Here is a 15,355-nt window from a genome sequence, read left to right on the forward strand (position 1 = left end):
GATCCCAGCTGTCATTGGGTGAAGGCAGGGTTCACCCTGGACAGGACACCAGTCTATCACAGGGAGACATGTAGAGACAAACAACCATTCACACCTACGGGCAATTTAGAGTCACCAATTTACCTATCCCCATCCTGCATGTCTTTGGTCTGTGGGAGGAAGCCGGAGAACCCAGAGAGAACCCACGCTTACACGGGGAGAACATGCAAACTCCACACAGAAGGAACCCGAGGCCGACCCGGGGATCGAACCCGAGACCCTCTTGCTGTGAGGTGAGAGTGCTACCCACTACACCACCGTGCAGCCCGTTAGCCCGGAGAGGGAAGTCTGGGCGTCCCTGCTCAGGCAGCTGCCCCCGCGACCCGGTCCCGGATAAGCGGAAGAAAATGGATGGATGGATGGATGGATGGATGTTTTAATTTTGTTTTAGTTTTTTTACATTGAAAACCAATCTTAAAGTTCAGTAAAATGTTCCTTGTTAGTGTTTTACTATTTTATATGATGTTTCTGGATTAATGTTACTGCTGCATTAAGGTGTATTGTATTGATGATGCATTTTCCAGTTGATCCAAGAGGCTTTTTAAAAAGTGTTTTAGCTCAACACATAAAGAAACACACACACACAGATACACACACACACACACACACACACACACACACACACACACACACATCAGTATATATAGTATAACTAGCATTTAATGCAGATACTCAAGTAAATAACCTTCTTTTACCAGACACAATGATGGAATAGAGGAAATAATGCAAAAGAGTGCGATTCAGATACATCCAGCCAGCTTCACTTCTTCTCTGCGTCCGTGGAAGAAGAAAACGACGCTCGCAGAGAAGCCAGCATGGCGACGTGACCGAGGGGCGTGACTCCAAACGTCGGTTTGGGTTCGCGCATGTGTCAAGCGACAGAAAGTAACACCAAGAAACTTAAATAAATAGAAAAATTAAAGCTCTGCTAGGAAAAAATGTTTGTTATGATCAAGTGAGCTCTCTCTTTATTGAAGATTGTTACTCAGACTGACATTCATCACGACTCCAGTGTGTAATAGAGTTATGACAACCAAATAAAATATGAAAGGTAAATTAATTACATTAAGCATCTTAACATAATAAATACACAATAACATAAAAAGCCAACGTAGTTTAATCAGGGGCTGCAGAAAATAATTCGAAGTGTATTTTATTCCTCTCTGTCACCTGTTTTGTGTGTTCATTTACGTACATACATATTATCGGTAATGGTCGCCATGTTTGAGGACATCACACCTTGTTTATCTTCATTCGTTAATTAACACACAGCTACAAGCAACACAAATGAACCGAGGAGTAATGAAGGAAACGGACGTGTTTGACTCCATAAGAGAGGCGAGTGACCTCGACGGGCATGATCTGAGGGGGCGTTCACGTGCAATTTCCGAGTCCGAAACTCGTATTTACTATAATTCCGTTAACACGTGAAGGCAGCATAACTGCGAGCCGACCCGACTTTTATTTTTTAGAGCTGACCGGAAACAGCGTCTCGTTAAAGCCGTTAGCTCAGTAAAGCGGAGGGTGAAGCGTCTGTTGTTGTGCCCGGACATAAAGAAACAACAATAAAGAGCACTCTCGGCTGCTCTGTGGTCGGTTTTAACATGAAGGACAAAGAGGATTCAGTCGTGGTCAAACGGTAAGATGCTCTACCGAGTCACACATGTAATGTGTTTCCTATTTCCGCGTTGTCTGTTGCGTCGTGTGTCGCGTGTTTGGTGCAACTTTCCGAGTCCCAGCGACCAGTAAAACCACCAGGGTCCATTAAAACCACCAGAGTCCAGTAAAACCACCAGGGTCCATTAAAACCACCAGAGTCCATTAAAACCACCAGGTTCCGGGATCATAATACAGGCTGAACATCTGCCTAAACGTCCTGCTGGTTGTGTTTTAGTCTCAGCTGCTCATGAAATACTTAAAACCATCATTGGTGTAACGCAACTAAATACACTGACTAAAGTATTATACTCGAGTACATATTTGAGGTACTTTACATGTTATGCTTCTTTATTCCCCCCCCCCCCCCCCCCCCCCCCCCCCACACCCCACACACACACATACACACATACACGCACACACACTATTTCAGAGACAAATATTGTACTTTCTACTCCACTACATTCATTCAATAACTTAGTTACTCGTTACTTTTGTATCCAGATTGATAATACATAATAACACATGATGTAATATTGATCTCTGGGGAGAAATCACAAGCTACCTAGCAGACAAAGTGATTAAATGAGCTCCTCCTTAAAAACCTCCATAATATACATTATGTTAAAATGGGCCACTCTGCATAATGAGTACTTATGGTACTTTGGTACTTTTGTGAGTACTTCTTCCACCGCTGGAAATCTTATTTAAACTACACCTGACCCATCAACAGGGGATGTGGTTTATATCTGTTCCTCAACGGTGAGTTCAAAGTGAAATAATCTCTCAGATGTGTTTTATGATATTCTTTTCAGACTTTGACAAATTTCCTTTGGGACAATAAAGTGTATCTTATCTAATGTATTTAGCTGTTGTGTCTCTCTAGTGTCCTGCCTTGTTAGATAGCTAGAGAGAGTAAATGTGTTGATAAGAGTGTTCTCTTGATGTCACCAATCCCATGTTTTTTTTCCTATACAAGAATATTGTATTGAGAGAAAAAAACAATTATTCTTGTTCTTTTTGTGGAAATTTTAGATTTTTGTCAATTGCATTTAATTGTCCAAATCACTAAATACTTTATTTATTAACACTCAATATCACAAAATATAGGCTGTCTGCTATTTGTGCTTGTGGACAGTAGAGGATGCTCGGTAAATAAGATCCTTCACTTTGCCTTCACACAATCCTATACAGAAGTGTGTGTGTGTGTGTGTGTGTGTGTGTGTGTGTGTGTGTGTGTGTGTGTGTGTGTGTGTGTGTGTGTGTGTGTGTGTGTGTGTGTGTGGGGGGGGGGGGGGGGGGGGGGAGCTGAAGGTGTTTGTTGGCTTGGAAGCCTTTTATTGCCGTGTGTGGGTGTTTCTCACAAACTTTGGCAGGACTTCTTCTTCTAGTAAACACCGGCTCAACTTCCAGAACACGTACACAGACTTTGTTTTGTTTTGGGATGCAGAGTTTGATCTCTCTCTCACACACACACACACACACACACACACACACACACACACACACACACTGAGCTATAAATAATGATTAAGTGTGCAGTTCTGCTGACGAAGGACACTTTGTGCTGTGAAGCCCCTCCCAGCTGGTACAGTTGTTGTTGTTGTTGTGTTAGTGTCGGAGCGTTCATGGGTTATTATTAGCAAGTAGTAGTAGTAGTACTATTAAAGTGATATGTAGAACTATTGAAGTGCTACGTTGTCTGGATTGTAAAGCCATCTGGGATGAATGTGTGATTTAGCGATTGTTTAAATGACCTCATTAATAGTCCAGTCCTATTTAAAGGACAGTGTGTAGGATTTAGTGGCATCTACAGGGTCCTTCCTGCTCCTAATAAGGCTGAGCTGGTACCATCCTGATTATGTGCGCCTCAGTGGTGGAGCAAACTCCTGACCGATGTCAGGACGGCAGAGTCACTTGCCATCTTCCACAAAAGTCTCCAGACTCACCTGTTCAAACTTCACCTCGACTCTGCAAAAAAAACTAAAATAAATAATGCATTGATTGTGTGTATAATGCAATGTTCTTACCAATAGCACTTTGATCATAGCACTGTTGTACTTAAGGTATCCTTGCTGAACAGCTACAACTTTACTCGATGAGGACCTAACACGATTATTTTGCTCTTACTTTATCGGCAATGATATGTTGTTGTTTCTTTCGACAAATAAAGTAAGTCGCTTTGGACAAAAGCATCTGCCAAATGTAAATGTAAGACACACATATACGCTACATATATCTTATCTTAAGTTAGTTGTGTGTGGTCTTTCAAGAGGAGCATAGTATTCATACCGTTTGGTTTCTGTGTTGAATTGGATGTATCTCCGCCCACTGTAGAAAGGACAGAATTGAAACACTGCTTTTATCACGTCAGCACTTTTTTTTAAAATACAGGCCAAAGCAGTGCAGTGATGGATGAAGAGAGAGGGAGGGAGGGAGGATCTGGACAGTCTCCCGGTTGTGGAATAAATAACATTCTGTTCTCTTCTGTTTTGGACTTGTTTCACTGTTTTTACGTTCAGCTCTGTTCCCACTCTGGGGGAAAAACATCCAGGAATGTCAACAGATCTGAACTCTGTGATTGAGGTCGCACGTATAAAGAGGCAGGGGTCATCATGTCTCTCCCCCCTTTTAGAAACACCAAACGCTTGATGGTTCGTGAGAGCGTGAGACTCTGTTGAGGGGAAAACCGGAGGAGGATAGAAACTTACATGTATGGTGCATTTGCAATTCGGACCAAAGTTGTTGTTGCACATGGAGGAATGGGATAAATAGTAAAGCCATGTGATAACCAGCTTATATCAAGCATGACTACAAAGAGAGTTCTGCTGATCACTTGGACTCGAGCGGTGGAGGAGAGTTAAATGGAGCTCTGGCAGCAGCAGCGATGCCGTGTCTCTTCCGGTGTGTTTCTGTAATAAAACACCAGAAACACTCATCAGGGACGGACGGATGCAGCCCTGTAATTCTCACCCAGCTCGTCCCTCCCTTCCTCTTGCAGGACCAATTCGGAGCAGAGGAAGTTGCGATCTCGTGATGCGGCCAGGTGTAGGCGGAGTCAGGAGACAGAGGTGTATTATGAGCTCTCCCGCAATCTGCCGTTCCCCCGGCGAGTCTGCACCCACCTGGACAAATCCGCCATCATGAGAGTCGCCCTCAGCTACCTGCGAATGCATCACCACCTCCGACCAGGTAAGAAGCAGGTCTTCAGCTGGTCGACTGGACAGGACCTGTTTATAGAGGGATGATTTTCTCATGATACGATTGCCACTCATAGAATGAGATGTTTGTACTGTTTGTAACATACTTGTGTCCTCCTGCTAACAGCAGGTCCAAATCTGAACGTGTCCAATAGTTTGGTTTATGGTTATTATGCAATTTTAATGACATTCTCTTCGGCCTCAGATGTTTCCCGTATCTGGTTGTGTATCACAGTCTACATCTCTGACTGCTGTCTGACGCAGTTTCATTGCATTTTTTTGATGGCGGTCACACCATCTCAACTCCAGATCAATGTGTGCCATTGATGGATGTTAGAGCTTGTGGGCGCCGACAGGGACTTCATGGTGCATTCAGGTGTACCTCATGAACTCTGAGACTCTCTTCAATCTGCCATCTAGATTGTCTTTTAGTTTGTTAATGTTTGTTCCCTGTTGACTGGTGTGAAATATATTGTTATTGCCTATTAAAAATATTCTTTATATTCGACCATACATGGGGAGAACATGCAAACTCCACACAGGAGGAGCCCGAACCGGGCTGTGAAGCAACAGTGGTACCCACTACACCACCGTGCAGCCTAAATACAATAATTATTCAATTCTAATGTCAAATCAAGTGGTGGATTTTGAGTATCGCGACATCCCCATAAATGAGTAACACAAGTAAACTGGTGTCCACAACCGATGCAGAGTTACAGTTAAGCAGCCATGAGAAAATGTTTTGCTCCATGAAAATCCAAAAGGAGATTTCATCCAGGGCTGTTCTGTCTCTAATAATCAGCTGTCTGATTTCCCAGCAGGTGAGAATGGGAGAGAGGAGGAGGAAGACGACCCGATGGATTCCTTCTATCCTCAGGCGCTGGCTGGCTTCGTCATGGTGATGACTGAGGAGGGCGACGTCATCTACCTGACGGAAAACGTCAGCAGACACATTGGCATCACACAGGTGAACACAACCTGCTGCGTTCAACGTAGTCCGCTGCTGTTACTGCTCTGTGTGACCGACTCTTTTACTGTAAGTCTCTGGGAATACGTGACTTCACCAGTAACTTGAGCGGAGAGAGAAGCCGTCCAATAAAATCTATTCTTAGCTCTGTTTGAGATCAGCGTTGAAACACAACTAGGAAACGATACGTGCACACAAACGTAAATAAACAACGGTACTGTAGAGTTATTAACATTCACTGTTCATTCCCTAAGCAAAGGTTCAACCCCTTCTTCATTAAATTACATTTGGTCTGTTTTGAGTAATTTAACTGCACTAGAGACATTGTTTTAAAAAGTGAATACAGATAAATCTTTAACCGAGTCACATCAGATATATGATTCACCATGAAATGACTTCACACTGATTCCTCAGCTTTTGTTTGTCACTGACTGTTGTTGTTGTTTACAGCTGGAGCTGCTGGGCCAGAGTATTTATGACTTTGTTCATCCCTGTGATCAGGAGGAGCTCAAAGACCTGCTGAGTCCACGTCCAGGTCAGACGCTCTAGTTATTATTACAACTACATTTTGTAGTTTAAGAAGATTCTTTGCTATCTCTCTGTCAACAAATATTCTGTGTTAATATTCAAATATGACAGAGGTGTGTATATCTGAGGCTCTGCGCCAACTAGACAACCCCCCAATTAAACCCAATAGACAGCATGAAGAGAGCTGCTACTCAACACGGCCAAAATACAAAACTGGATTTCTAAGAATGAACAGTACATTCACGTATTGCCTCTCTTTTATATGCACCCAAAAAAGTCAACAAAAATGTAGATAATCCACCGGGTAGGCCGATCGTCAGTGGGAATAATTCTATCTCGGAACTTCCAAATTTGTTGACTACTAATCAAACCTTTTGTTGGAAAATTACATTCAGACAGCAGGGACGACAGAAGACCGCAGGAATACAGAACATTGGTTGTTTTGGCCACTATGCATAATGGGTCCTGATATAGTAATATTGTACATAATGAAAGACACTATTTTGGGTCTCGAGCTTACAACGTGGTACCTCCTAATGACTTAATTTCCAAACTCACAGAGTGGATTCCTAAAGAAGAATGTTTTCTTGTTGAGGACAAACTGTACAGACAGAAAAAGGGGACTTAAGCAGGGAAACTTATGCAAATCTCTTTTTCGGCCTATGGGAGGAACAGCACATCTTTGCAAATTGGAATCCATTTAAAGATAAAATTGTGTGGTGGGCACTAGGGTACTAAGACACTTCCATTTTCAGAAAATCGATCAAACACTATGTGGCATGCAGACAGCTTCATCCCCCATGGCTCATTATAAAACATTCCACAAAAAATGAAATACAGAGAAGATGAGAGTTGATTTGTTCACAGGACCCCCGCAGCTCGTTACTGTGCCTTTTGATCATTATATTAAAAAGTCTTATGAATGCTAAATATCTTAGGTTGATAAACGTCTGTGAGCTAACTGCGTTCGCTTTGTCGCTTTCAGGTTCGAGCAAGAAACCGTTGCCAGAACAGCGGAGCGAAAGGAACTTCTTCCTGCGAATGAAGAGCACGCTGACCAGCAGGGGGCGCACAGTCAACATCAAGTCTGCGACCTGGAAGGTTCAGTGTTACCAAAGACTGCACAGGAAGCCACACAATCTAATCTCAAAGTCAAGTGCAGATCCAACCAAGAACACATGCACCTACAGCAGTGTTTCTTCATGACCGGTGTAACAGCAGAGGAAGGAATTAGATGGATAGATAAAAATAAGCTTAAAATCATTTGAAGTTCCAGACTTTAGCCTGTTGAAAATGTATAATGATAGACGGACTTTGCAGAGCCACACAACCATATTTAACCATTAGGCCTTTGCATTGAATGGACTTGGTGTGATGTGATCAACGTGAAAGACTAGACTTGCATTTTGACTGTGAAGAGTTGTAATGTGACTATTATTGTCATAATAATTAGTAGATTGTATTATTTGGACAAAGTTAGTGTTAGAATGCATTATGTGGAGATTGGCACTGAAAAGGGATCTAAAAGTTGAAATAAAACTCCCCCATCAGGGAAACAGTGTTCAACACTGAGAGCTTAGCATTAGCATTGTGAAAGTTTTCACCACAAAACTGGGAGAGTTTGACGTTTTTTTGGATGTAAATCGACCCTGGAGCTTCCTAAAAACAAGCACCACATATTATATTATTATCAACCACCCTTCCCTGCAGGGGAACTTAAATCTGCCCTCTCTGTTTCTGCAGGTTCTCCACTGTACAGGTCACATCCATCAGCTGGGTGGCAGCTCCCCGTCGCCCCCTGCAGGCAGAGTGATGACTCTGCTGTGTGAACCCATTCCTCACCCGTCCAGCGTGGAATTCCCTCTGGACACATGCACCTTCCTCACCCGCCACAGCATGGACCTGCACTTCACACACTGCGAGGGCAGGTAGGATAAACACCTGTCTGTGGTGGGAGGCCGGAGGAAAGAGGGCTTTTCCTTTTAGAAGGACAAAACAGAACAGAATATTTACTTAAATTGTGAGATCAAACTAAGCCTTAGCATTTTACAATTCAAAAAAAGGTACAAGAAAACAATGTGACCAATATAGAGAGGAGGACATCTGAATCTGATTATTGATCAAACAAAATCACAGAGAAATATTGTAGGTAAATTATAGAATTTTACTGTTGATGTATTAAAGCATACATATTTCTTTGGGTTTTTTTATGACATATGATGAAGTAGGGGCAGGATTTTATAAGCATTTTGCTTCTGTCTGCTCCTCAATGTATTTGAATTTCTGGATGAATCTGATTTATGGTTGTATTTCTTGTCTTTTATAATATGTTGAATACTTGAGATAAGTAAATAAAGGGGAATAGAGATTTCTAGACCTTTTTTGTTTTATAACTTCAGGGGTGGGTTTTCTTCTGTTTCCAGGGTGACAGAGTTGGTGGGATACAAACCTGAAGACCTGATTGGTCGCTCAGCCTACAAGTTTCATCACGCGCTCGACTCTGATCATGTTAACAAGAGCCTGCACACGTGTGAGTTTATTTATATAAATGTTTCAGGGAAATTTGCATGTTTAGCGTTTTTTCACCATAATTACATGCCCCAGTTGTTTTGTTTCGTTTGTTGTAGAATATTTAAACCCACAGAGAATGTATAACCTCTTTATTTAAAGTTAAAACCTGAATTATCTTCTGTAAACACACTCGACACACACACAGGAGGATATTACGCTACAGTCTCCTGGTCCTCCATGTTCGTTCCTCGTGTCCAGCCCTTAGTTACCCGTCTCTTTTCTGTGTGTGTGTGTGTGTGTGTGTGTGTGTATCTGTCTGGTTTAGTGCTGTCCAAAGGTCAGGTGAGCACCAGACATTACCGTTTCCTGGCAAACAGCGGCGGCTTCGTCTGGGCCGTGACTCAGGCAACTGTCCTCTACAGCAGCAAGACGTCGCAGCCAGAGGCCATCGTGTGCCTCAACTTCATACTGAGGTATTTAAAATGCAGCGAGCGCTGGGAGGTGTGGAAGGATGTCGCGTCTCCGTCTGCTTAACTTCCCACATCGTCTTCTTCTCCTGCAGCGCCGTGGAGCAGCCAGACTCTGTTTTCTCCACGGAGCAGGTCCGTTGTGGCCGGGTGCCTGAAGCTGATCCACCCACAGCATCCTCACCGGCGCCTGACCCAGAGGATTGTGGGACTGCTGACATCAGCAACTCAGCGACTGCCGGTGCAAATCCCAGCGGCGCTGCAGTGCTCTTCTCCAAACTGAAGGACAAGCTGCAGGAGTTTCTGTTGGCTCCCCAGGATGGAGACGCCATCGTCCCGCAGACAGAAGGTGAGACAGACGGAAGACTTTCATATTTACTTGAGCACTCCTCTTGACGGTTTCTATCTCATCACCTGCCCAAAACGGGAACTAGATGCATCTTTACACATACATTTTGTACTTTTGTTCAGTCAGCACGTTGTCTGACTGGGGTTTTACTTTCTTCTGGTTCCTGTCTGTCACATAATTCAAATACCACTGTTGGTTTAAAGCACTGAAGGGTTAATTTCTGATCGTCTGCTACGTTATGAACCATCCAGACCTGCTTCCTGTCCCCACAGTCAAAGCTAAACATGGAGAAGCAGCGTTCACTTTTTATGCTCCAAATATCTGTCTGATGAAACTCTCACGTCTTCTAAATCTGGGCTGAATGCCCACTTATGTTTTTATATTTTTATATTAGTCTCGCTATTCCATTGACTCTTTAATGTCTGATAATTGTATTTTAATGTCCTTCTTGAATGTGTTTTTTTAGCACTTTGTCTCGATGTTTCTCGTCTCCGTCAGATTTTGTCGAGCTGTCGTTCAGTAGTCTGCCCGACCCAAACTCAGTGCCGGACCACCCTCAGGACCTTTGCATGCCACTGCTGCGACAGCTCCTCTCACCCATCTTCAGCACCACAAGTCCACCAGCCTCGTCACCTGCTCATGAGCCGGTAAGTCCAGGCCTTACATCATTTTAAAGCTCTGAAAGCCTCACCTTCAGTCTGGTTTGACTGTTTTCTCTCTCTTTATCTGTAGTGTGTCGACCGTCCCCAGAGCGAGCTGATGGACACCTTTGAGGTGGAGAAGTTTTTTGACGTTTGGCCGTTCCATGTTCTTCAAATGAATGTGTATAAAATGTGCATCTCTCTTATGGGAACTCTGTATAACTGTTTAACTTACTTTGAACGAATGCTTTTTAAAAAAAAATGTTTTTACAGTTTTGTACACATTGTTCTGTTGTTTTTCTAAAATAATATTCTGACCTGCAAATTACCCTGATTTAAATCAGTTGTGTAAAACACAACTTGGGCCTTGAATTGTATTTGGAAAAAGTTAAATATCTAATGTTTTTATTATTATTTTTTTCTCTCTGACTTTAATTTGCTTTCTTCTGGAGAAGGAGATGATGGATCTGGACATGTTGGCTCCTTATATCTCCATGGACGATGACTTCCAGCTGAGTGTGCTCAGCAGTTTGCCAGAGGAAGCTGACAAACCTGCGTCGTCTTCGTCTCAACCCTCGACTGTGACGCCGGCAGCCTCAGTGAGCAGGAAACGGTATGATGATCCTTCTGTACATTTAAACTTCAGGGGAAATATGTGTAGAAAATACCAGCTGAACTGAGAGGAAGCAAATACTGCAAAAATAGAATATGTAGGAGAAGATGCAACATCGGTCCATCATCAGGCAAATTAATCATAGATTTGTGCTTTAAATAATACATCAGTCCAATATTAATAAATTAATCTTGAGAGAAACGTGGGAGTTGAAATATGATTATTTGATTTATTTCTGAGCAGCCATCATGCATTTATTTGCCATATATTTCAAGCCAAGGTAAATGAGATAAAGAATTAGGGTGAGCATCGCCTTTTTTGCTATAAAATTATGATTAGCTTTAAATACTTTTAATATTAATGCTGGAATCCTTTTTATCACACAAGCCTTCACTACAGTATGTTTCATAGGAGGGGGTGATAACAATCTTTACTAATCTAGGAGACTGATGCCCAATATTTGTATGCAGTAAAAAAAAACCTATGTTGTTTTGGTGTCTTAAAAGTAGAAAATCAAAGACAACTGGATGTGTTTGTCCTGAAGGTGGCGCCACAGGAAAGTCCATGTCCCATCAAAGGGGTTCATCCACTGTACGGTGGCCACATAAGGACAAACTAGGCATAGTCTGAATCATCCTCTCAGGCCACTTATTCACTGGAGGCTAATGGATGTCAGCCTGATGTCAGGTCAAGTCATTGTTAGGACTTTGCACTTGAGTCCTAAACAAGACATCATTTTAATAATGTGTTTTTTTTTTATTGTTTAACAAGTATGACTGAACATAATCCTAAAAAAGTTATTTTCAGGAAATGAATTTATTCGTGGAACATTTTTAAATCGTTGGGCGTTTGGGGGAAGGTGTCAAGTATTTTGAAGTATAAAAAGGCTCAAGTCCAAGTGAAGTCACGAGTCATTGGTGTTAAAGACCACGTCTTTTGAGTCCACACCTCTGAGCTCAGCTGTTCTTTGGGCTGAAGGCCAACGTTAGCTACTTCCCTCACTAAATGCAGGTAGTACAGAGGTTCTGATGCAAGTCTTAAAGACAACAGAGGTTTCAAATGGTGAACCAGTTCCCCGTCTGTGTGTTAGGATTCATAACCCGGATGAGGAGATGCCGATCCAGCTGATGATTCAGGACAAAAGACCGAAACAACATCCTTCTTCAATAGAAGAGGAACTTCTTCTCAGCCACAGGCTACTGGTGAGTGGGAGAAAATGTTTATCCAGCACCTTTAAGAAGAAAAGCGATCCACAGGAAGATCATTTTTGTGACAGGATGGAGATCTAGAGCTGGGTATTTGAACATATTTGAGATAGATACTCCCACATACTTTTCTGATACTTTGTAGCCTAATTCTAATTCGTAGACTTCCAAGCTGTGTTTCTTTAAATGACTACAGCTATTTTCTCTATTATGTAAACGTCTCATTGTGAATGACAAGAGGTGTAAGTTCAATCATAACCAACATGCAGTTTAACATATATTTCTTTAAATATTTATTATCAGTCCCTTTATGAAATCATCAATTCGACTGCGGTTAGGACCGATGTAATCCGTCTGACCTTTTAGAGACACTCGTGGTGAATGAAACATCTGATCCAGTTTGCATTGAATCACAGATCACAGGCTGATTATGTCACTCTGAGTAGTTTCACTTTCTAAGTGACACGAAGCAGCAGAAACAATGTCCAGAACATGACCAGGAATAATTAGCACATTTACTGACACATTGAATTGGCTTAAAATCAATGATGTATCATTATACTTACCTTTAAAAAGGAGTTTGTAATTCACAGGCTGATTTCTCCCCAATTAATGTAAATACTTCAAGATGTTTTCTTAAAGCTTTGTTGTTTAGGCTGCCATTATTTCACTTACTTCACCATTATTTCTACTCCTTCTTCAGGGCTGTCTGGGGGAGATGGACCAATCGGATCTGTTTCTGGACCCGGGTCCTGGAGGGTGCAGTCAGCTGCTCACAGACAGAGACCCTATTTTAGGAGGCATTCAGGGACTCTCTGAAAATACAGGTAAGATGAACGCACACACAGAGTAACAGAGAAACCAGCCTCAGACTTCTGAAGGTGTGTTCACAATAATAGAGAAGCGCTATTACATATAAATTAAATGCAACGATGCGAATACACACATTTTCATCAGGAGGCATGAATGATTTTTTTATTTGGTCTCGATGATGATATTTTAAGTGTTTATGGAGCAGCTACAATGTTAGCATAGCCTAGCTCTTTTTTAGCATTTTAAAAGTTGCTTGCTTATCGCCTTGCAGACGGACCTAACAAACCATGACATTTTACAAATCGTCGTCATTATGTAGTTAATTCTGTATTAGATGTTGTTAGATGAGTGTTAGATGTTAGTGAATACAGCTTGGTGAAATCCACCGAGCACCTCTGGGTGATGTTATGAACTCAGACAGGACGCCGTTTGGTTTCCCAGCAGATCTGAGACTTCACAACATGTACAAAGCAACAAAAGTGGTTATTGCATGTCGGTGTCTACATGGAGCGTAGCTGCCCTTCCTCTTTTGTGTGTCTAGCCCGGGTGACGCGAATAAACGCGATTAACACAAGGCGGAAAATCCACTTTTGGTGTTAGTTAGTGGGGAGGTCATGAACAGTTATTTATGGACAAGTATAAAGGAATGGCGTTGGAGATGTTAAGTTTTCTAAAGGTATTATGTTTTTTATTTTTGTGTTGGATAATGACTTCCACAAAGATATGAGCTATATGTAAATTAACGTGACAGGACAAGAGAAGTCTAGCTTCCTTCTGCCTTGAATTATTTTATTGATTTTTTTTTTTTTTGTCTTTTTCATTTTTGTTTGACAAATTTTATGTCATGTACATATTGTACTTTGTATTTGAGGAAAAAAACACTTGAAAAAACCATCTACTACACAATGACTTCTGACATTATGCCATGATGTGTTTAGTGACTTATTAAGCGTATTTATTATACAGCACTGTGACTATTAGTATAGTATAGTAGAGAGAGTTTTTGTGACACTGTATTGCTGCGACACTATACTTTGCATTCACGGCCTGTTATATACTGTGGGATTTAAAAAATGGTTATCACATGAACTGACTTATGGGATACTAGCAAAGAGGCCATCATCACACATGTTTCTCTCTCTCTTCCAGCTCTGATGAGGGACATATTTGCACATCGTCCACCTGACCTGTCGCTGCCTCCCTCACCTGTGACCTGACGGAGCTTCTTCTTAACCAAATCGGTGCTCAAAATAAGAAAGTTGACCCAGACACCTGTATAGATTTACGCACACCGCGAGGTCAAACGTGACCTTTTTGCCTGTAACTGAACCAGGAAGGTCCAAACAAGAAGTGATGACATGTTGTAAAGCAGCTGGAGATGCTGCAGTTTGCCTTCTTTAACCCGTCACTGCCATGTTGCTTGTTCTACATTTATCAGTGATTTATGTCAGGAACCCAAAGCTGGTGCTAACCAAGAAAAAGTCCTGTGAGACAAATGTAGCTTAATTACATCAAACATAATGATGATGCGTGGGAACTCCCAGCATGCTCTGCTTTAACTTTTAGCCAACGCAAATGTGCAAAAATCATTGTAACCATTTATTTCAGTGGCATATTTTTCTACACTTTTATTACCGTGTTCCCTAAAGCATATGGTCTTCAGTTTGTTTGCGTTTGTTTTAATGTTCCTGTGGTGCCAGGGGGGTGGGGTTTACCTGACACTCACCACAAGCCAGCGTGAGGCGATCCCAGAAAAGATTTCAGACACAACTCCATGAACAACCATGTGAAACGATTGTGTTTCACGCCAGAGGAAACAAAGTGGACTTAAACAAATACAATGTTGCTTGATCTGTCATTTTATTATTTTTTATAATCACAGTAGTTTGTAATACGATAAGGTTTAGAATTAGTGTGAGCTTGTTTGTGCAAGAGTATTCATGTTGGTGTCGACGATGAGTTTGATTTTATGACTTGTAACAAATTGTGCCTCAACATATCTACGAGGTATAACAAGAGTACACTTTTTCAGTGTTCTACTGCTCTTTTTAATTTGACTCAGACTGTTATAAACCTTCAAGTTCTCTAACTTTTCTTTTACAGTTTTGACCTGTTTGCTTTCTTAAGCTGAATAAAGCTGTTGAGGCAGGAACTGTGTGCAGAGTTGAAACCTTTACCTGGTTCAGGGAGGAGCCGCTCCATCTGTAGGGCGACCAGTCAGGGTTTGATCATCACGTCACTGCTGCTCTGAAACAGGAAAGTCACATTATTGCTATCAATGTGCACGAAGGCTTTTAGATTGTAAGTTAACTGTAACAGCAAAGAGTGCGTTTGAATAAACTGAAGCCACAACCTTCAAAAAAAAA

At 41.8% G+C, this 15,355-nt stretch overlaps 1 protein-coding gene across 2 annotated transcripts; it reads left to right on the top strand.

Annotated features, from left to right (window-relative positions):
* Positions 1 to 1,527: 1,527 nt before the first annotated feature.
* Positions 1,528 to 15,355, top strand: hif1al (hypoxia inducible factor 1 subunit alpha, like). 2 transcript variants are annotated; one of them, XM_084020114.1, is made up of 15 exons: positions 1,528 to 1,678; positions 4,697 to 4,887; positions 5,714 to 5,862; positions 6,313 to 6,397; positions 7,376 to 7,491; positions 8,134 to 8,318; positions 8,814 to 8,920; positions 9,227 to 9,374; positions 9,464 to 9,717; positions 10,216 to 10,364; positions 10,450 to 10,491; positions 10,814 to 10,971; positions 12,062 to 12,173; positions 12,880 to 13,003; positions 14,139 to 15,355. In XM_084020114.1, the coding sequence occupies exons 1-15, from the start codon at positions 1,644 to 1,646 to the stop codon at positions 14,204 to 14,206; spliced, it is 1,923 nt and encodes a 640-aa protein (XP_083876240.1). In that variant the 5' UTR covers positions 1,528 to 1,643; the 3' UTR covers positions 14,207 to 15,355. The 2 variants fall into 2 exon arrangements, with proteins under 2 accessions (XP_083876240.1, XP_083876241.1); XM_084020115.1 differs by having other exon boundaries at positions 5,717 to 5,862.

Source organism: Eutrigla gurnardus (genome assembly GCF_963514095.1).
Source record: "Eutrigla gurnardus genome assembly, chromosome: 10".
NCBI lineage: Eukaryota > Metazoa > Chordata > Actinopteri > Perciformes > Triglidae > Eutrigla > Eutrigla gurnardus.